This window comes from Chamaea fasciata, unplaced genomic scaffold, assembly GCF_029207755.1.
Source record: "Chamaea fasciata isolate MVZ Bird 193981 ecotype frontalis unplaced genomic scaffold, bChaFas1.0.hap1 SCAF_1, whole genome shotgun sequence".
Lineage (NCBI taxonomy): Eukaryota > Metazoa > Chordata > Aves > Passeriformes > Sylviidae > Chamaea > Chamaea fasciata.
The window spans coordinates 49280987-49302172 of NW_027094086.1; the positions used below are offsets into that span (position 1 = coordinate 49280987).

General features: G+C 37.2%; 1 protein-coding gene across 5 annotated transcripts; it reads right to left on the reverse strand.

Moving 5' to 3' along the window:
- Positions 1 to 472: 472 nt before the first annotated feature.
- METTL4 (methyltransferase 4, N6-adenosine) lies at positions 473 to 21109 on the reverse strand. 5 transcript variants are annotated; one of them, XR_010720746.1, is made up of 9 exons: positions 19843 to 21109; positions 19066 to 19128; positions 15542 to 15908; positions 13315 to 13384; positions 11319 to 11493; positions 10997 to 11103; positions 10324 to 10412; positions 3905 to 4140; positions 473 to 2357 (listed from the first exon to the last, which is right to left on the reverse strand). XR_010720746.1 is itself a non-coding variant. In XM_066182807.1 (9 exons), exons 2-9 carry the CDS (start codon positions 20272 to 20274, stop codon positions 3995 to 3997), a joined length of 1449 nt encoding a protein of 482 aa, XP_066038904.1. In that variant the 5' UTR covers positions 20275 to 20357; positions 20891 to 21109; the 3' UTR covers positions 3085 to 3994. The 5 variants fall into 5 exon arrangements, 4 of the variants coding, with proteins under 4 accessions (XP_066038904.1, XP_066038894.1, XP_066038925.1 ...); XM_066182807.1 differs by lacking the exon at positions 473 to 2357 and having other exon boundaries at positions 3085 to 4140; positions 19843 to 20357; positions 20891 to 21109; XM_066182797.1 differs by lacking the exon at positions 473 to 2357 and having other exon boundaries at positions 3085 to 4140.
- Between the last annotated feature and the right edge of the window lie 77 nt (positions 21110 to 21186).

Consider the following 21186-nt stretch of genomic DNA (forward strand, 5'->3'; position numbering starts at 1 on the left):
CTTGGCTATTCCCTAGCCACCTTCCATTCTTTCTGTTACATCCATCCCAAAATAAACAGCAGGCAAATCTTTAATGGTATGATGAGGCTTACAAACGCAATTATCAAGGCAGAGAAGCATTTATCTCCTGTAATTTATAGTTGTTTATGTACTTTGGCAATCTATTTTAAAAAGTCAACCCTTTGCTGCTGCTGACATCTTTCCAAGCTGATTGCTATGAAGAGGTACAACCTTCTCACTTACTTCTTTAATAATGTTTAATCTTGCAAAAGAAGTTTTGCTGTTTCCACAGGAGTACATGCCTAGCAATCACTATTCCAAAAACATATCTTACTGATATAATTCTTTTTACTTCACAGAAGTTTAAAAATACAAGTAAAGGTCATATGCTAATTTGACATTTCAAAATCATACTCAAACCTGAAGATTCATAAAAGTAAGTTTGATTATGACACTTGATGTACTCTATGTATAGAAAAAGCTTACAATTACTTCTTTTTACAATGTAGCTGAGGTTTTTTGCAATAAGACATAATTTTAAAATGCTTTAAGTAGTAGAGAACAGCTAGCCAAAGAAACTTTTACCACTGTCCTGCTAAAATAAAACAGGTGTACCAAATAGTATACCTTTTGAAAATTCTTGAGTAATCACAGTTGTCACTTCTCCAAGCTGCCACAAGAATTTATACCTTAAAAAACCTTTTTATTTTGTTAATGTTGTAAGTAAAATAAACACTCCAACTATTTTTTATTTGAATGTGTGATACCAGAATACAAAAGAAGAAAATCCAATTTAAAATAGGGGATACAACCGTACAATTCCTTAGGAATACTGAAGATGTGCATAATATCTAGGCTATTATTTATTACGTACACCTTCAACATCTCATTACTATCTTGTGTCCCTCCATCCTTATCTTCTCCCTTTTTTTTTCATTTCTTACCAACTTTGTAAACTCTTCAGAGCAAGTTTTCTTTTTTATACATGGCTTGACACAAGAGAGGGCATTTTTCCCTCTGAGCAATTGATATATATAACAGAAAAGGAAATTGGATCTTAAATTGTCTTGTTATATTAGCAGGTTTCACTCATCATGGATCTTTCAGTAGTATGCTGCAGATTCTGTCTCAGGAGGATCTTTTGACAGACACTGAACAATCTGATGGCTGGTTAGGAACAGCTGGGGTCTTGGACAACTGGAAAAGTGTAAGGAGCTATCTAAATTATGAATTAAGCATTACAGGCAAATACCTATGTTTAAAAGATGACCCTATCAACGGCTAATATCACCATGAGTTTTCCAAGTTAGCAACAGGCTTTCTCCTCCCGAGAAAAGGCAATGGTTTCAGGTTGGCTGCAGATGTGGAACACCACTTCTGTCATACTCACAAGGTTTTCTTCATGGACAGAGCAGTGGAAAAACAGCCAACAGGTGTCCAAGGCACTATTTTGTAACTATTTAGGACCGGATCAGGTATGACACAAGTTCCAATCTTCAACTTTTGACTTAGCCTGAGAAGCTTAGAGTCTGTCTGCACAAGTCCTCTACATACAAGCCATACTTAGGATGGATTCCCAGGTGCTGGAAGTAGCTGCTCAGCTGCTTCAGTTTAGTGGTGAACACAGTGATGACAGGTTAACAGCTGGATTTGATCTTAGAGGCCTTTTCCAATCTTAATTATTCTAGGATTCTAGAAAGCCACTATTCGCAAAGGGACTCCACAGAAAAGACAAATTAATAACATCATCAATTCTTAAACAGCCCAAAGAAGGTTATCCCCTTAGAAGGGTTCTGCTGCTTAGCTCAAAGCAGAAAGGTGGTTTCCTGATCTCTAAGACTGTTCATCTTTCTTTTAGCTGTAATTAAAGCAATAATCTGGAGTTGTTCATAGCAGCGGATGTGGAACAGACAATATTGTCATTTCTTGTGCCGTTTTGTAGAGTACAAAGGGAAAACCAGATAAGTGCAGCAGTTATCATTTATTCCATGCTTGAGTCCCATACATCATTTAGTACTAAATGAGAGCCTTTTGGGAGGGCAGGGGAATTCTGACTGGGAAAGCAGAAGTTCCAGGTAGGGAATGTCTTATAAAACTAAAAGCAAATAAAGAATCTTCTATCCCTTGTAGCTGTAAGTAAAATTGCTTACCTACTGCCAGTTTAAAAAGCATACTAAATAAAATCATGTAGCAAGAAACGTTTTCTCAGGTAACTACTTCCATTGTTACATTATTTATGTATTCTGAGTATATGTTTAACTGTCGGAGAAGAGAGAAAAAAGCATTTTCTTTGTGTTATTAACTCCACTGCTCCAATAGGCAAAACATGAAACTGAACAGTAATACAGAAACTGGATCTGCAAATAAGACACAAGATTTTATCTTCATTTTTATTACAAAACTATCAAAAAATCCTCTGCTAACATTTGAAGTTTAACTTTAAAAAATCTTCACAGCTTACCAGACTATCAAAATGGAAATGAACGTAAAGAAGTTAGGCAGTGTATTTTGTTCTCCATTATGAACAGTCAGAACTCAGGAGCCTGCCATCAAGAAAATCAGTTTGTCCAGCACCTCTGCCTCTACTGCTGCAAATGAGTAAGTGGCAGAGGCCTCATTACATTTTCTTTGTATTTTTCAAAGTTAAGTCTAAGCACAGCAAACGATACACAAAGTGCACCATTCTTTAAATTCTTTTAAAAGGGATCATTTTTATGTTAGCTGAAAAACACAGCTCACTGGCAGGCTTCATAATGTTCCAAAACATAAGGAGAGAAGTTTTTTTAAAATACATGTATTTTGTTAAAATTTCAGAATTTTTAAGATGTTGAGACCGATCGTTTACAATGTATTCAAAAAATTAACACTATATACACAAAGAGAGAACTGCCTACTGTTTTAAAAGTGTAATTTTACATAGAATATGGTCAGTCAAGAATTCATGTGCCAACAAAAATAAGCACTGCTCCTTTTATTTTCTCTGAGGCAGACAGACATATATAAACATGTAGGAAGATACACTGCCTTCATAACTATTTTAGTTCAAAATCCACTGTTTTGCAAAAAAATCTTTAAGAAAACATGTATCATTCAGAACTGTTTACTTCCATTGACTCTTTAAAAACAATACATTATAATTCTTTAAAAATAACACAAGAGCTACAGTACAGCAGTATCAATGTCCTACCAGCTCAGATTTGATAGCTGCAGTGAGAACACTTTAAAATATCGTTCTTTTCTTGAGGTTTGAAAAGGAACAGGGATGAACTTACACTCTTAACATTGTTGGCAGATGAAGAATTGTTTGCACCTGGTGGGTTAATGTGATCATTCTTCAAAAACCACAAGCCTATAAAACCACACAAAACTTACTCTCCAGGGTCATGTTAAACATTGACCAAGAAGGAAAACTGCAGAGTAACCAGACCAGTTATGCCAACATTTTACCAGTTCACTGGATGGTCAAATATGATTTTGGGGTGGCTGACCACCAGGAACCACCAAAGAAACCCCTGAGACAGAAGAATGTGTGTGCAAAGAGAGGGAACATTGCTAATGATTTTGGGGAAATTATTATCATCTGTATGTTATTCAGCAAGGTCAATGAATATATATGTAAAATACAGTATATAAACAGGAGCTTTCTCTGTAGTCAGCAAACACAATATTTCAGAGGAGATACTACCTCATGCATCCAGCCAAACAAAGAATGACTGCTTCTTAATGCTACACTGCTTGCTAAGGAGTTTTATCTTTACTGATTTTTGGTAACAACATAAGTATTTGAATATGTTCAGATCATCAAAATAAGGGACCACCTTGCACAGAGGGGTGATAGTATTAAACAGATATCTTATCACTTAAAGAATTCTAACTAAAATGCAATTGGTTTTACTTCTGTTACCTTTAGATGCACCATCAGTAATAAAGTTAAGTTCAAGAGTCCCGTGGGAAGATGTGGGATTTTAGAAGGTATAGATATCTAAGACCCAGCTCAGTTTTCATTCTGCAGAAGAGTGAAATAATCAATGTGCTGAAACTTCAAGACCTCATTTCCCCAGCTGGTCCAGCCAGGCTGTAGGTTGCGAGCAAACAACTCCAAGCATTCCACATCTGGCTTGATAAACTCTGCCAAAATTGCTGTGCAAGAGAAAAAAAAAAAGAAGACAACAACAATGACAATGGTACAAATAACAACAGTAAACAAGTAAAACCTCTCCCTGTGATGCTAGGGGATGAAAAAAATGGATGTTTCATTAAAAAAGGGAGAGACAGCAAATTAATTTCAGAGGTTTCATCAAACAGCTGGACTATTTATAGTGAGAAAGTAATTTTAAATAAGTGCCCTTGAGATTCTGAACAATACTGTCAAGGCCTTCAATAGCCTTGATTTATTGGTTTTCATTTAGAGAAAAGGAAGGAGGATTTATTTCAGCCTCTACATAGATGAGTTCTGAATTTTTCACTAATATCAACCAAACACCTCCTACAGCCTCACTTAGCACCAATAACACGGGGACAATACTTCTAAATATAAATAAATAAATAAATAAACCCTTTTCTTAATTACAACCTTAATTAGACTCTTTTCCTCTGTAGTTTAAAGGGGATAAAAGTATTTTTGTAATGATGATAACTGTTAAAAGATATAATAAGAAATACCAGTTAAATAATAATAGCACTAAAAGGGCTATAAAATGCAGGAACTATTTTTTACCCCAATATGAACCTGGCAGCTGAAAAGATATTTCTATAACTGTTACTGTTATTCAGTAACATAAATCTCAAAATTCTTTTACAGTTAGACATTTTTACTGCCTAAATCCAAATATAAAGATGCCTGTCACTAAACATCAACTGTGTCACTGATCAGGACTGGTATTCTTGGAGTGATAGAAAAAGATCTTGCATTTTGCTTGAAAAGATCTTGAAAAGATCTTGTTTTATTGAAAAGAGTTTATTGTTAAATGTGTTACTTGTCATACAGAACCATTTAGTCTGTGGCTGGTTCAAGAAACTTCTTGACTAGGTTTCATGAAATATCTACAAAAACATTTTTGTGTACAAAAACATGCATGAGAAAAGCAAAGGTTTAACGAGCACCAGACACAGAGAAGGCAGAAAGACTGAGAAACTTATCTATACTAAAAATTGCATGTTAAGTTTTTTGTTTTGCTGCTGAACATAAAAGAAGAAAAATTATGGAAACATATCCCAAAGGATACCTTGGTCACTTTTAAATCAGATCTGCCAGTGATTTCTGAACCTTTGTCGCTTAAAAATACAGCTCATAAGTCCAATGTTTTGCTGCTTCACTCAGTCTCTTCAGATATGATAATTGCAAAAGCATAAACAAACAACACATCCAGTCAGCATACATCAAAGTATGACAGGAGATATTTTTTTCTTTTTTTTTTGCTGCAGTCCAAGTACTGACTTTTTGCATCAAGCCTGCCAGTCACAGATGCCCTATGTGAGACTCCAGCCGAACGGGCCATGGATTGCTCCTCTTGCAGAAAGATGAGCACCCACTTCACTTTCTAGTGTTAGCCAACCCCAGATGCATTTCCTACCTACACGGTCACCTCTTCCAAAGCACCAGTATATTAAAAATTTTTCTGTAAATATTTTTAATTTGTGTTTCCAGGCTTTATTGTATTTTGGCATGGCATAATAAACTATTTGCCTTCTCCCAATCTTTAACAAATGTCACACGAATGTCTCAGATGGGTTATCATCAAGGCAGCTTTTAAGCTGAAAAATACTGCTACCAGAAGGAATCTCATTCCAAAAACCTGCTTCTTTTAGAGGCAAGATAAAATGTTTAAACAAATCTAACATTTGCAGAGAAGAGTCTGGGAAGTTTAGAGGAAAATGTACATTCTGACAGAAAACTCATGCATTGTTTGGTGTCATGGGAGTTCATCTAATTAGACACCACTTACAAGTAGCGGCTTAATACCATTTTGCAAACCCATCATAATAAAAAAGTGGTAAAATTTATTGTTCTTTTCACAGCTTCATTAAGATAAGAATTTCTTGTGCATAATTTGCTGACAATTTGATCAGAGGGCTAGAGCACCTCTCCTAGGAGGACAAGCTGAGAGTTGGGGTTGTTCATCTTGGAGATGAAAAGGCTCCAGAGAGACCTTACTGTGGCTTTTCAATGCTTAAATGGGGCCTATAAGAAAGAAGGCAAAAATGTTATTTTAGCAGGGCCTACAGCAATTGGACAAGGGATAAAGGTTTTAAACTAAAATAGGATTGATTCAGACTAGATATAAGGAAACAATTGTTTACAATGAGGGTGCTGAAGCACTGAACAGATTTCCCAGAGAGGTGGTAGATCTTAAAATTCATAAGTTAAAAATGTCATCATGGCACTAGGTTCAGTAATCCAAAGCAGTTTTAATAGGCACCAAAAACTTTCATGCCTAAAAGAACAAATTTGAAAAGCACACTTTAGACATTCAACCAACCTCAAAGACTGGTTCACCAGAAAGCAAAAAAGGGGTAGCCAAGAAACCGATCAGCTCAGCAGAAGCAGGAAACACGTGCCAGCCTTTCTATCAAATTGGTTATAGAATTTAAATATGAAGTCACAGGAATCTCTCCTTCTGGCAGAGACAGCATCTTTTTAAACTTAGAGGGCTTTTTAAAAAAAGAGACATATTACATATAATTTGAGATCACATTATAGTATGATTCTTCATTGCTAGATTGTAGGCATTTACACAACCACATCAGGCAGTAACTTGCGCTGCAATGAAATTACCATATCAAAAGAACTGAATTTTGTTTGCTTAAAATCTCATTACATTGGTTTCCTTAAAATATGAAAAATCAGTGTTCAAGTTACAAATTACATCTCCTTTGTTAGACCTTTACATCACCAGTAGGCTATTTTAACACACATGGATCTGATCTGCAGCCCTCAAGCAAACCCTTGGGGTTTTTTCCTCTGAAGACAGCTTAGAGGAGCTCCACCAGTAGAAAAATTAAGTATTGAGTTTTTCTACAACAGGAACAAATTGAAAAACAAAACCCAGCACACAACAACTTCTATCCACTTACACATACCACTGATGGGAAACAGGTTAAATAGATGATAAACAGCCTGTTCTTTATCACTTGCAGGTGTCACAAACACTATGACAGCAACTCAGATACTTATACTTGAGCACCTAATGCTCTAATACATGTGAAGCAAGCACAAAGCCAGCTGGCAGACACAACAGTTCCAGAAAACCCATTTCATTCTGAAGCACAATCCAGTGGTCAGGCAGGAGACCTGCCACACCTTCATACTCCTAATCCCAAACACATATTGAAGATGCATGCTCCTAAAAATGTTTAAATGAGCAAAAGAAAGAATTACCTTTGAAACAAGCAACAGTTTCTCCTTATTGTTTGAACTTCCACTGCCTAAAACGCAGGTTCTGCATTGACAAACTGAATATATGAAGTGCAAATAACTGTCTGCTTTTTCACCACCAGAGCAGTGAGCCATGCAAAGCACAAAGCACACAATTACCTCAGTTTAAAATAACCCTTCAAAAGAGTTTGCAATGTAGAGGTCCTCATTGCCCAATCTGTCTAAACGCTGAACAGAGCAGGACCAGAAAACAATCTGAAATCCAGCTCAAAGATAGCTTTACAGCACTGCATCTTTCCTGAAGTTCAAGTTAAACCTAGATGCTGATGCACCTATCAAATAGTCTTACAGCAAGGGCTCACAAGGTACATAAGGAAACAAAAGGAATTTATTTTTTTTAGTTTCAAGAAAAACTTTATAACATGGCCTAATAAGCCATCATTGCCACAGGAGCAGGGAGTTCCCATGACTTCTCATTGCATAGTTCTGCTAAATATATGCAAATTGGTTAGAACATAGCCAAGAATTAATTCCAGTGCTTTTAGACAAACTCCTACACAACAGCATTGTTTCCTAATAATAAATGCATATACTTAAAAACTGGAAGAGCAATGGCTATAACAAGAACAATTGAATATAGGAAAATGAAAAAAGGTGATTTGAAGTTATGTAGAACTTGGTACATATCTGTAACAGAGTATCTTTTGTGCTCTCTAAGAGCAGCATTGAATTGAATTAGGAAGAAAACCTGCTGTTATTTGAATCAAAACCTGGAGTAATAAAATTTGATTTTAACACATTTGCATAAAGCAGCTTAAGTACATTTACAATGACATATTAGAGCTCTAAGCATTGAACACAGCACATGCATCACCAAAAACCCCTGCAGTTGCAATTTCACGGTTAAATGCACTGTAGGAACGCAAACAACTCTTTCTGATGGCTTACTTTAATTTAAATCTTTCTCTTCCCCCAGAGAGACAAACTCTTATAATCAGTCATTAAGTGGCTACATATGTACCAACATACAACCTTTATTGTTGTAATAAGAAACAAAGTGCCAGACAGCATCAGTAAATATTAATATTTTTGGCTTTGTTACTACTTAAACAAAGCATAAAGAATGTGTGTGACTCATCAAGTGTCCTTCTCCCCCCTTGCCAAATCTCTGCTTCTGTTCAAATTTCTTCTGAACCTCTCTAGGATGTAGCTCAGCTGCTCTCTACTGGCTGCTTGAGAATATTGCCTGGTCATGAAAGCAACACCTTGTACAGCACAGAAGTCAAAACATCAGCAATCAGCTTTTGCTTTATGGTCTACCTTTTCATTACATAACTGCATTTTGCACAGACCTGCCAAAAAGCTATAGGATATACATGTATTTTCACAAAAACCTTTTAAATCATTCATATTGCTCCACAGCAAGTTCATTTTTTTCAAAGAGAAACACAAATGTTGCACAATGGTATCAAAACCCATCACTTAAGTGACGACTCAAGAAATACACACAAGAAATTAGCAATGACAATTTCTTTCAAAGTCCACTCATGGTTATAATTTAAAAAGTACTCTCCAATACAGTTTCTAGATTCTGCCCTACAAAAGAATTGTTCCAAGGACCATTGTTGCACTAAAATTTTCTATAATACATCCAAACTGCTGGTTTGCACCCTTGGATACCTCATGAGTTTCCTGTTTCTGTCCAAGTTTGCTGCTAAGTATTGGCTTGCTAAAGAGACTCTAGGTGACAGCCTCATAAATAACCACCCCACTGTTCATTACTTTAAATCAACACACACACCTCCTGCTGTAGCCCTAATTCTTAAAAGATGTGGCTTCAGGATGGTAAAAAAGATCCTCCTAGAACTGTCCATCTTTTTTTTCTATTTTCAGCTAACCAAAGTATGTCCTTTCTACTAGTTTTTTAACAGGTGTGTACGTGTGTATGTGTATGTATGTATACATATATATGGTGATTTAATAAATGCAAGCCCCCAAATACATATTTTAGACCATCCCTGGAGGTACAATTGCTCAGATCAAAAGTAGTTCTACCCCTTGGGAAGAGAAAAAGGAAAGCATATCAGTGAAGCAAAGTGTGACACCTTTCCTCTCCAAGGGCATTAAACATTTTTTCTACCTGCCTTTTCTGATGTGAATTTGAAACACCTGGAATACTTGCAGACTCATCACAAGCTTCCCCCTCGGTGGAGGATGAAATAGTTTTTATGAGAGGTATTAAAAATATCTCTCACCAGTCTTGTAAGGTTCTAAGATGCTGTAATGATGAAAGTAGTACCACTTCCTATTGATGAAATTAGTCAAAATGCTTCAGAACAATTCTTTGAACTAACTGTAAAAAGTTGATTTTATACCCACACTAATTGGCTGGCTGGAATTACTGCATCAATTTCAGTGAGTGAAATACAACTCCTCAGAAACAAGTGGTCATGCCTTATTTGTTGCCTCTTATTAGTGGTCTTAAAATAATTAAGTTTTTTTATTTAATGGCATAATTGTACTGCAGGCATATAATCAATTCATGCAGATATGTAAACATTTATTTCAGGATTACATAATAATGAAAGAGGTTTCTGCTTTCCTATTTTATGTATTCCCAAAGTTCTCTCCCTGACAAGGTACTTTAGGTCATTTGCCACAACTTCATACATGACACATTTGTAAAACTGTTTTTGCAGTATTTAAAAGAAAAATTTTGAAAAAGGCAACATTTTTTCTACATGTCTACCCAAAATGTTCACACAGTAATACATGAAGTCCTAGTTTTCACATTCATTTTTTGAGATCAAGACTGAGGGGTTTCAGAACACTTTTAGACATGTTGAGTAACAACAAGTGCTGTTGAGTAAAATTGCTTAGCAAATGCAGAATGAGACGTTCAAGTCCACTGTGCTACAGAAACATTAGCCAAAAAACCCAAAACATACCAGCAAGAGGAGGTTTATGTGAATGCAGACTGCAGGGTATGCTGACAATTAACTGGTGCTCTGGAATTGGAAGAACACCTTCAGATTTCCTGTCATATAAATCAGAGAAGAAAAGAACCATGAGAATGAATGCTACCCAGTGTGATGCTACAGCTCTTGCAGAGCTACTTCAGATGGAAGATAACACACAGAATGTTTATTCACAAACTTCAGGGAAGTTGGAGGGAAGTTAAATGTTGCTCAGACATAACACATAAAATTACAGTTTATGAAATCATTGAGGCTTTAGACAAAACAAAAGAATAGCCATGCAAAGACACTGAGAACAAACAATGTAGGCCTGTATGTCTTCATGTGCGGAACAACAGCAGCATCCCCTAAATGGCATCAGCCTGTGCCAAGGACTCGTGGTCCAAGAGAACCTGTCAGCAAAGGAAGCCCTGTCCACTAGGCTTTTGTCCAAGACAGTTCCCCAAGGCAGCAGATGCAAACAAACAGAGGGTTCCATCCTTTAATCTCATTAAGGCACTCTCTTATTCCAAAGCTAACAAGGCTATCTTTAAAGCCACAATCAGCCAAGAGATTTAGGGACGTTATAATGCATTATGAGTAAGTGATACATACAAAGGGAATCCTGCAAAAAAAGGCATTCACTATGAATATCCTGACATACCTTAAGGCTTCCTTTACATCTCCTTGAACTCTCCCCAATACAAGAACTTCATAGGGTTTTTTGTGCAAAGAATCCAAAGGCAATACAAATTCTCCAGCTGTAGTAATCTGACACAAGAGAGTTAAAAATATACAGTAGAAGGTTTTAATATCCGATATTTTTCCAAGACTTTTTCCTTTACAAAAAGGAGGATACTGATGGTATCATAGCTTTCAATTATAGAAGCACATGGTAGTAAACAGATAAATTAGAAGAACATGAAGTGACATAGTGCAAGTCTTCTCAGTCTTCAAGAAAGCAACAAAAAAAATTGAGAACTTACTTTTACCCAGTGCCACTCAGCAAGTGTTTTCACCGACCAGTGAGGATAAAGTTCATCCTTAACAAAACGTAAGTGCTTCTGTCTATTAGTCACCCACATGACTACAAGACAATTTGGAGCAGCTAGTGCTGGTACAGGAATCTGCTTGATTTGCCACGAAGACAAGTGGCTATACCTATGCCAATATAGTGAGAAAGCAAATTAGCATATACCAACCATAAAAATTGCAAAGCAACACAAATGAATTAAAAAAAAATTACACAGACCAGTCACTTCAAGAATTATCTCCTGACAATCTAGGTCATAAAAACAGTTCAAGACTGACACCCAGTGGACAATTCTGAAGGATTTTATATAAATATCATTTGTGTATGTACATGAACTTTACTGAGCAGAACATTGAACTATGTATTTCCACTATCCCTCAAAATAAAGCATTATGAGTTGTGACTCTGAAGAAGTTTAGAAGCCCATGTTTCATGTAAGAACTATTAGCTGTAATTCAATATTCTCACCTTTGTCCCAGTACAAAGCTATTTAATGAACAGTAGCTTCTTAGGCAATGCAATACTATTCATGTCTTATAATAAACTCTCTACTGAATGAAAATGACAAGTGAGTCACTTGCAAGGGCAACACTAATTTGAATGGCAAGTTAAAAGGTCATGAAAGACAGTAATTTCTCCAATTATTTTCAGAAGTTGTTCATTTTTTTAAATTATCTGCCATGGTAGAAATTCTCTAGGTTATCCAAAATCATTCTGCACTTTTCTGAGCTAACTGAATGCTACACCAGTGAATCATGGATGCTTTCCAGATCCTGTTCTGTTCTACCATTTTTTTTCATGATGCAATTCTACATTATTAATAAACTGTAGTTAGTGGAACCTACACATCACAGCACCAAAAATATTGACACACTGCCTAATGAAAATCAGCAGCCACTATGTGATTATGCAGGACCCTACACAATGCCATGGTGAGAAACAGTAAACAAGTATAAAATCCAAAATACCTCTTGGACTAGACAGGCCAGAGGAAAAAAGATTCACCCCGATGAGAAATGCTTCACAATGATTAGCTGCCAACAAGATAGTTATGAGCAGTGATAGCTCCTCCACATTTTGCCTTTATTTTATAAGGGAGACAGGATCTTGGTGACTAACTTATGCTAGTAACTACAATTCTTCTGAGTACCTTAAATACTCAAGAAAGACATTTGAATGAGAGTTTCTAGAGGTTTCTGAAGGCTTTCAAAGGAAAGCCTACTCACCAGTCTCTGCATCTAAAAACTATGTCTTCATAACAAGCTTCAAAAGCTACAGCAAACTTTATTCTAGAAAATTGTAAGGCTGTATTTCCTGCCTACCCTTCTTTCAAACAGATACAATTCTATGGTAGTCAAGAGGACTCCACTAGCATAAACATGATATTACTCAGCAGTGAAGGAAGCCCATAAAAACTTAAGTTAATGACTTCATAAACTTCAGTACTCAGAGTTCCTACTGCACTAGAGGATTTTACTGCTGCATTATCACATTCTTCTAAACATTAGACTGAAGCTTAAGCTACACCTCAAATTAAATAAAAACCCACTCAAACTTCTGAGCAAGATTTCAGCCCTGGAAATACTTACACATTTATCTAGCTTTATGCTCACTGAAGGAGCCCTATTAATTACAAGCTATCATCTGTATGATCTGGGCCCTACAAAACAGCTGAATCCATACGCTCATTGTAAAGGACTAACATTCACCAGCTAGATAATTTAAGATTCACTCTTGCAAATATTTTGCATGCCAAGTATCCAACACATTTCAGTGAAATACCTAAGACAGTCCATAGATTTGAAGGTAATCATGTGTCAAAATATTTACAAGTGTAAGCTACAGTCTCACAGTTATACTGGTCCTGGATTTGATCAATATATTAAAATGTTAGTTACCCTTTGTAAACTACGATTACAAAGTTCCTTTGATTTTACTATAAAACATACCTGTTACTCCTTTTAACAGACTTGTTCTCCCATGGTGGATCAATCACAATTACATCATATTTTTTCTTGTCTGGCAAGTGAAATAAAAGAAAAAAAAAAGAAAAAGAAAAAAAAGCCAAAAAATTAGCTTTAAAAATATCTGTGAGTCAAAACAGATATACAGCAAAACTGCAAATTTCTTCTGTTCTTTCCAAATAAGAAAAGACTTTTGACACATTTGTTTTAATTCAGATAATCAGATCCTGAAAATTCAATATTTTTAGGCTGATTACCTAAGGAAAGGACTTTTATGTGATCTGTGTCAGATACGTCCAAGAAATTTTGAATATCTTTAGGACTTTCAGGGAAAAAAAAGGATAGCAGAGTGCAAGTCTCAAAAATAATTTTTTTTCCAAGTTTCCCAACAGAAGCTATGTAATAAGGCACCCAACTGAGTGAAAAGCTACAGCCGTGAATGCAAGATTCCTGTCGTGTTTGATCTTTTATCATCCCAACAGGGACATGTAGAGCTTCAAGCCAGTCCTAGAAAACTGTTTTCCACTACTGGAGGTAAAGAGAGACAGATAGCTAGACGTATTGCACAAAACAGGAATCAATGACCAAGAGTAAAAGAACTGAAAGAGTTTTCATGGGAGAAGCTGGGTTTACTTTAGCTGGAGGATAGAATATACAGAATACATCCATGAAAAAACAGAACTCCCCAATTTTATTTCTCCAGAGAACATAATTGTTCTTTCATTGAGTCCAATGGTAAGAAAAACAGCTTAGTATTTGATGTTCACAAAATGTGATTATTACATCTTACTCATTTAACACTGGACATGTTATCCTTACAGTGGACTGACCAGCAAGAATTACTCGTCTTTTGGCAGGTGAAAGGGATAAAGAAAAATAATAATTAAAATGGACAGCTGACTTAGTCAGGAAAAAAGGCTACAGTCAGGGCATTATTTTAACATTCACTGTTGTTTATTTCAAAAGCATTTGCTCAGATTTCTTGGACTGCTCTGTAACTCCTTAGAGAATCTTACATGCTCAGCTGTGCAGAGTGGTAGCAGAGTGATAATAATCTTCTTTCTCTCCTATACATGAAAACAGCTAACTAGGTAGATTTTGGACTTCAAATGCAAAGTTCTTATTTAGATAGTAAGATTCTACCTCCTGAATATCGTCTCAATAAAAACCAAAATTAAAAAAATATAATGTCTAAGTTACATATGCTTCCTCTCTTCTCATGTGCAATTTAAAAATCTCAAATTACTGACTAGAGGGTAGAGCAGTAATGCCCAGCTAATGCTCACAGGCAACATCTTTCCTGTAAGACTGTCCAATAAAGCCTGGCTGTGACTGATAGTAACAAAAATAACAGTTATAATAATAATAATGCAGGTCAACTTGAAAGCTAATGGAATGGCACTGAGGACTGATGCATGCTGTCAGCTTAGGCCTAGGGATAGTGGCTTGGGTATCTTTTGATCCACTTTTACAGAAGACTTGTTTATTCTAAGATCTCTCCATTTCCCTGTCACTGATTTTTGCATAAGCCAACACTCTCAGCTGTGAAACACAGCAGCTGAAAAGTCAAGTCATGCATGCTACGGGCGGTCTTGCTAAAGTGATGCTGCCTTCCAGCTGGGTGCAACAGCCTCTCAAACTGTTCCCTTCCCTGGGGGATACTTTGCTCAGCTTTGTTCCAAAATCAGTTTATTCCAATCTAAAAAGACCCTGCCACTGAACAGGATGAGTCCATAAGCAAACATTTGCTTTAAGGTGCATTATCTTATCCCTTCCCCATGGTCTAATCTAGCTAAAAATCAAGACAGCAGGACCACCACTTAAGCAGCAGCATGGACCTACCTATGCTAAAGGCTCGTCCTGTGGAACAGGTACTCAGCAGCACAGTCCCAATTCAACATGCTTATGTGACTCCTGTGCTGACAGCAGCTCAGAACACCCTCACAAACTGTTGTATTTTGGATGAGATTTCTAAAGGACCCTCCTGGAGACAAATAATCCCCCCATGACACAATTTCCTAAACACTCAAGATTCCTTGGAAAGTCCTTACCTATTTGTACAAAGTTAGAAATATGACCTTGAAAGCCTGCAGCAGCATTTGCTATCAGTGTGATGCTGTATGTTAAAATCTGTTCATTGAGTCATCTTGACATCAACTGCCCGTCTTGGGCAGGAGAAAAGGGATAAATTCTAACACCTAAAGATACTTACAGTTCAGCAGGGGCTGTAAACATGAAATATCAGATAAGAGGAAACTGCTTTTTGGTGGTACCAAGTATTTCTGCCCCATTAACACAATTATCTTTGCACAGTTTGAGCTGTTTTCCACAACACACGAAAGCAGGTCCTGCTCTGCATTGGAGGTTTCCTCCTCTAGCACACATACAGCTTGATGGTCACTTTCATTCACAGCTGGAAACTGCTTTGCCATTTCACATAATTCAGCCAACCCACAGACAATGCGTTGAGGAACATTATTCTTCCTGCAACTGAGTTTTGCAGTAGAATGGTGAAGAAAACCACTTTTGAGTCCCTCTTGGACTAAATGCAAAGTGCCTTCCCAAATGAGCTTCCTGACCTGTATGGTGCAAAAAAAAAAAAAAAAAAAAAAAAAAGATCTTTCAAGTATCTACTTGACCAGGGAATGCTACTGAAATCAAAACATTTTCAATCTGCAGGCATGGAAAAGGATCCTTGCCAATTACTGAGATCATTGGCTCAAAGGCTACAAAGGCATGATCATAAGGTGTGTGCCTTGATCTAATCCCAGCTGGCAACCAAGTACCACACAGCCATTCACTCACACCACATGCCTCCAAATCCCTGGTGGGGAGAAGAATCCAAGGGTAAAAGCAAACCTCGTGGGCTACTATAAGAACAGTTTAAAAATGGAAACAAAATGAATTATTATCACTGTCTTTATTATTAAAAAGTGAGAGAGAGAGAGAGAGAGAGAGAAGTACAACCCAAGAGAAACAACTCTGGCACAATACAATGACTCACCACCTACTGATTGATGTCCAGCCCATCACTCAATAGCAAATCCATGGCTCCTGACCAACTCCCACCATTTATACATTTATATAGTGAGCATGACATCCTATGCATGGAATAACCCCTTGGCCAATTCAGGTCACCTGTCCTGGCCATGTTCCCTCCCAGCTTCCTCTGTGCACCTGCTTGCTGGCAGAGCGCGGGAAACTGAAAACTCCTTGACTTAGGGTAAGCACCACTTAACACACTGATGTTTGAATTGTTGCTGTCAACATTACCCTCATGTTAAACCCAAAATGACAATCTTTGATGTTTTCCAAACTATCCCGACCAGGCTGGAAGGGAGAAAGCAGCTGCAGCTGGGTGCAGACATTTGGGCAACTCATCTACCTTTAGCTTCCAGTATGTTGGCTCTGGGGCTTTTTAAAAAACCTGGGTTCATTTTTCATTTGGAGCATTCCCACTCCATCAACTCTGCGTTAGCTGTCCAGCTACCAAGCAGGAAACTTAACTCTACCCCAGCCAAAACCAGGACACCACGCTAACGTCTGTTGCTGGTTTTAATTTTTTGGTAAAGTTACAATAATTAGAAGGCTGGAGAAGGAAAGAGCAAGAGACTACTGAATAAAACATTTCAGACAACAGATGTGGAGTATTATTGTTTCAACCAAAAACAAATTTCAAAGCAATTATCTGAAGTTTAATTTAAAATTCTAATTTAATTTCAAGTTACTGTGCCCATGAACACATTTTTAATTTAAATGTATACTGGGATCTAAAAATTAGTCATTTTCCACATTTCAATTCACTTCATAAAACAACAGTTTATGCATTTTATTGTAATACAGAACTACAGCCAGTAAATAAAGTATCAGAATTTGATTTTTGCAACTTTCCTTAGTGGAAAACCTCTCAAGTAGCCTGTTAGTCCAGAATGACACAATTCTTGGATCTATATACACTGTCATTCACTTCAGCACCTTCCCTTCACAAAATTTAGAGACCTATTTTATTTCCAAATCATGGAGCCCTTATGAGTTGTGATTGTCAGTGAGGTGGGTTTATCCATTTGTCCATTGTCAGTTACAATGGCTTTATTAAAGGCTTCAAATGCATACCATGGTTTCAAAAGCTTCTGATTACGGAATCCTCAAGATTACAAGAGGGTTTTACAAAATACGCTTTATTATAATTCCCAGATTAGTGGCAGGGGAAGAAAAAAATTTTTTTTAATAATTTAATAGTGCTGCCTCCAGATATCAGAGAGTACAGAGTTCTAGATTTTTAGTACCTAGGTTTGTGATAAGAGAAGTTCATACTGCTTCAACAGAATTACTAAACATATTTTTAGAAATTATACCTTCTTAGATGTATGTGTTAACTCACAGGTGGACAAAGTGGACAAAGTCTCTTGATTATGAAGCAACCAAATCAGAAGTTTTAACAAATGGCTGCTGAAGGAATTTAGCATATTTTGTACTGCTCCCTATGGTGGCACTGACTGAAATTCATAAATAGATTCAACTGAAATTCATAGATTCACTTGCAGAAACAAAATTGTGGTTGTTCGGGTTTATTTTATCGAGTGCCAAAATAAACTGGATTGACTTGTGAAGCTGTAACCTTTAACAACACAAATACAGTAAAAACCAAATACTTTCTAAGCTGTGAATGATATAAGAGGCTAAATGAGGTCACAGATTTTTCCAAACTCTGTCTTTTCCACATATTCGCCAAGTATCATTTGAAGTTACACGAGCCTCTGAGACATCAAACTCCTACTTTTTATTTCTTTCCTTATTTCTACTGTTGAATGATTATATATTAGCTGTAACGTTTTCATACTCATGTTGATGCTGAACTCCAAAGTTTTCTCCTTTAAGGTGATTCTGCACATGCACAGCTTATTCACAAAAATAATCACAGGACCTCTACACTGTATCAGCAAGCTGTACATGTTTACTACAAGACCGTTGCCATGTAAAAGAAAAATGTGTAATCATCTAAATGTAGTTCAAGTGGAACAGATTTAAGCAAAAAACCCAATATGACTAAAATCTTTGTCAAAGGAAAGAAAGCAAGTGTAGCTCCTAGCTCATGTTCACACCACTATTTGGGAAAGCAGTAAGAATACATCAAACATTACCTACAGATCACATTTCTACAACTCACAATTATGCTTCAGTGTAATTTGTTTGTATCTTCACCAGTACATCACTGACATAAGCACACAGACTTGAATTCCAATTCATTCAAAATGCTTTAGCAGGACAACATAAAATGTCAGAGAAAGATTTTTTTTTTCAAATGCAGAATAAGGTATTTTGAAGCACATTTGGTCACAAAGACATTGAATAACTCCAGCACAGTGTCCTGAAACAATGAGGAGCTGATCTTCAGAACAGGTTATGCTGCCAATTTCAAATCAGTCACTTCCTAATATTCAACTCATCACAACATAATGTTCAGTTGTCTAAAACAGTCCAATTTACTTAGTGAATGCAGCTTCCAGCTCTTTTAATGTCTCAGATGCAACTTCACATGTATCTACATAGAAGATCTACTCCGTAAGCATGAATTCAAATAAGGATTGGAGAGACTGACGTTCCCTTCCCTTTCCTTCTTTGCACCAGTGAAACAAGCTACAAAAACAGAATTTGTTTGCAACCATGCCCTCCACTCTGCAGACGCCCAAAGTCAAGCAGCACATACTTGCAAAATATACGTTTTTTCCAACTTACCTTTGAATGGTATTCCAAAGCATCCAGTTCACCTTGGTTAAATACACATTTCCTTTTACGTCTCTGTAGAATTAGCAAAAAACAACAAAAACATCCTGATTATTCCACGATGAAATAAAAGGGAGAAAAAAATCAAACATACCTCAACTACAACTTAACTCATTAAAAGCAGAAGAAATTTTCCATCTCTTTTTCTATCACAAGTACAAATCAAATAAGCAAAAAGATCTGAAAATACTTAACCTGCTGCAGGCATTCACAAGATACATAGGCTTAAAGCTGTTTAAAATTATTCATGGCACTAGGATCTGACGGTACCTAGTGCACAGTTTGTGCTCATGCCTCCTTTGGGACCATGCTAAAAGTTTCAGCTGCCAAGTTCAGTTTACCAATAAAAGACAAAAATTAACTATGTCCTCATGATTACACTTACTGGTTTACACCAGTGACTCTTATATTCTTTTGTCCACATGGAACAGTACTGAACAACACTGAAAGAAAATTCATATTGTCCTTCCCAACTCACTAATCTGTACAACCTCAAGAACTACCAAAGTTTCAGGCTGTGTACCTGACCACAACCAGTGTCAGGAGATTTTGGGAGCAATCCACTGCTTAGGAGACACAGAGAGCACATTACTGACATGAGGGACACAAGCAAATCCTCAAAAGTTCTTGCTCTTCTACACTACCTCAAAAGACTCAGGTATGCAAAACATTAGTGGTATATCGTTGATCAAGGGATTACCGTAATTTACTGTGTTACAGAGAACATACCTTCCTAGCGGTAGCAAGAGAATCTCCAATGTCACTCTTTGCTCCTTCCTGGTGTTCCTCTCTGTTGCTGCTGTCCTTTACTTCTGTCAGACTCACCTCAGGGCATCCCAGACACAGCTGCTCCTCAGGAGCTGCAGCTATATGTGGCTTAGAAATATCAAAGAACTCCTCCCGAAACACGTATCTCAGTTTTGCTCTTTTACCTTCTGTTTCTATGGCATCTCCAGGACCATTAGGAGGACCATCACTTGATGAGGGGGTGGCAGCAAAAGTAGAAATACTGTGACAGTCTTCAGTGGATGTGACAAAAATATTGCGAGTGACACCACCAGGGTGTGCAAAGGAGTCACAGATCTCATAGCCACAATGGTTGATGAAAGAGAGATGATCCACAAGCCATCCCGCTGTCAGACGATGTACCACGGACATCATAAGTCCGCTTTTCAGGATGAAAAATCAGCTCCCTGAAACCACAGCCTTCACCAACCATCCACACTTCCCGGAGCAACCTCCTCCTGTGGGAATTTTTATAAGAATTCACTTTAGAGAATTATCACTGTTTAATAACTTAGCACCTACCTTCTGACAGACATTCCCATGCACACACAAGGCACACTGCTGAAACTTCTGACTTCAGGCAGTTTCTGCATTATGTACATCCCTATACCACTACTTCTTTTTTTTTTTTTTTTTTTTTTTTTTGTGGTAACCAAATTTTATATGACTTTTTATACTTTTATACAGTATGGACTTACTCTGGCTCTTTTATCAAGTCAGAAAACAGCTCTATGACACACCGATTATGTCTAAGACATATGTATGATATGCATGTATATCTATACATTGTATATACACCACATATATAAGCATTTACACTACATGTCTACGATATGTTACACACATGCTATGTATGCACACACTACATATACACACGTACGCTCTATATATTCACACATAAACACATCTATATGCATATATACACACAAATACACACTATGTACACATGCATACACTGTATCTACACACACGCACATATACATACACACACCGTATATACATATAGAGACACGGATCGCTAGGACGGCACCCGGGCGCAATAATGCAGGCACAAGCGCAGGGGCAGGCGCGGCCCCAGCGCTACTGAGGCCAGGCGCCCACTCCCATCCCCGCGGGTACACAGGGACCGAGAGCTCGGGCTTTTCCCCAGGAAAACTCTCAGTGGCTGGAGAAAATCCCGGGGCTCACAGGTGTACCGCCATGACCCTTCCCCGAGTTCTTCCGGGGGTTAAGATCCTCCTCCCCTCGATTCCCTCCTCCCCTCCATTCCCTCCTCCCCTCCATTCC

What these genes read in the sequence shown, in the direction of transcription:
- METTL4 (XM_066182807.1), bottom strand. Translation starts at nt 20,274, where the DNA reads ATGATGTCCGTGGTACATCGTCTGACAGCGGGATGGCTTGTGGATCAT. An exon ending in TCTGTTAAAAGGAGTAACAG is followed by an intron (nt 11,494 to 13,314) that starts GTATGTTTTATA and finishes ATATTGGCATAG; the next exon opens with GTATAGCCACTTGTCTTCGT. An exon ending in ACATAAACCTCCTCTTGCTG is followed by an intron (nt 4,141 to 10,323) that starts GTATGTTTTGGG and finishes TCTCTTGCACAG; the next exon opens with CAATTTTGGCAGAGTTTATC.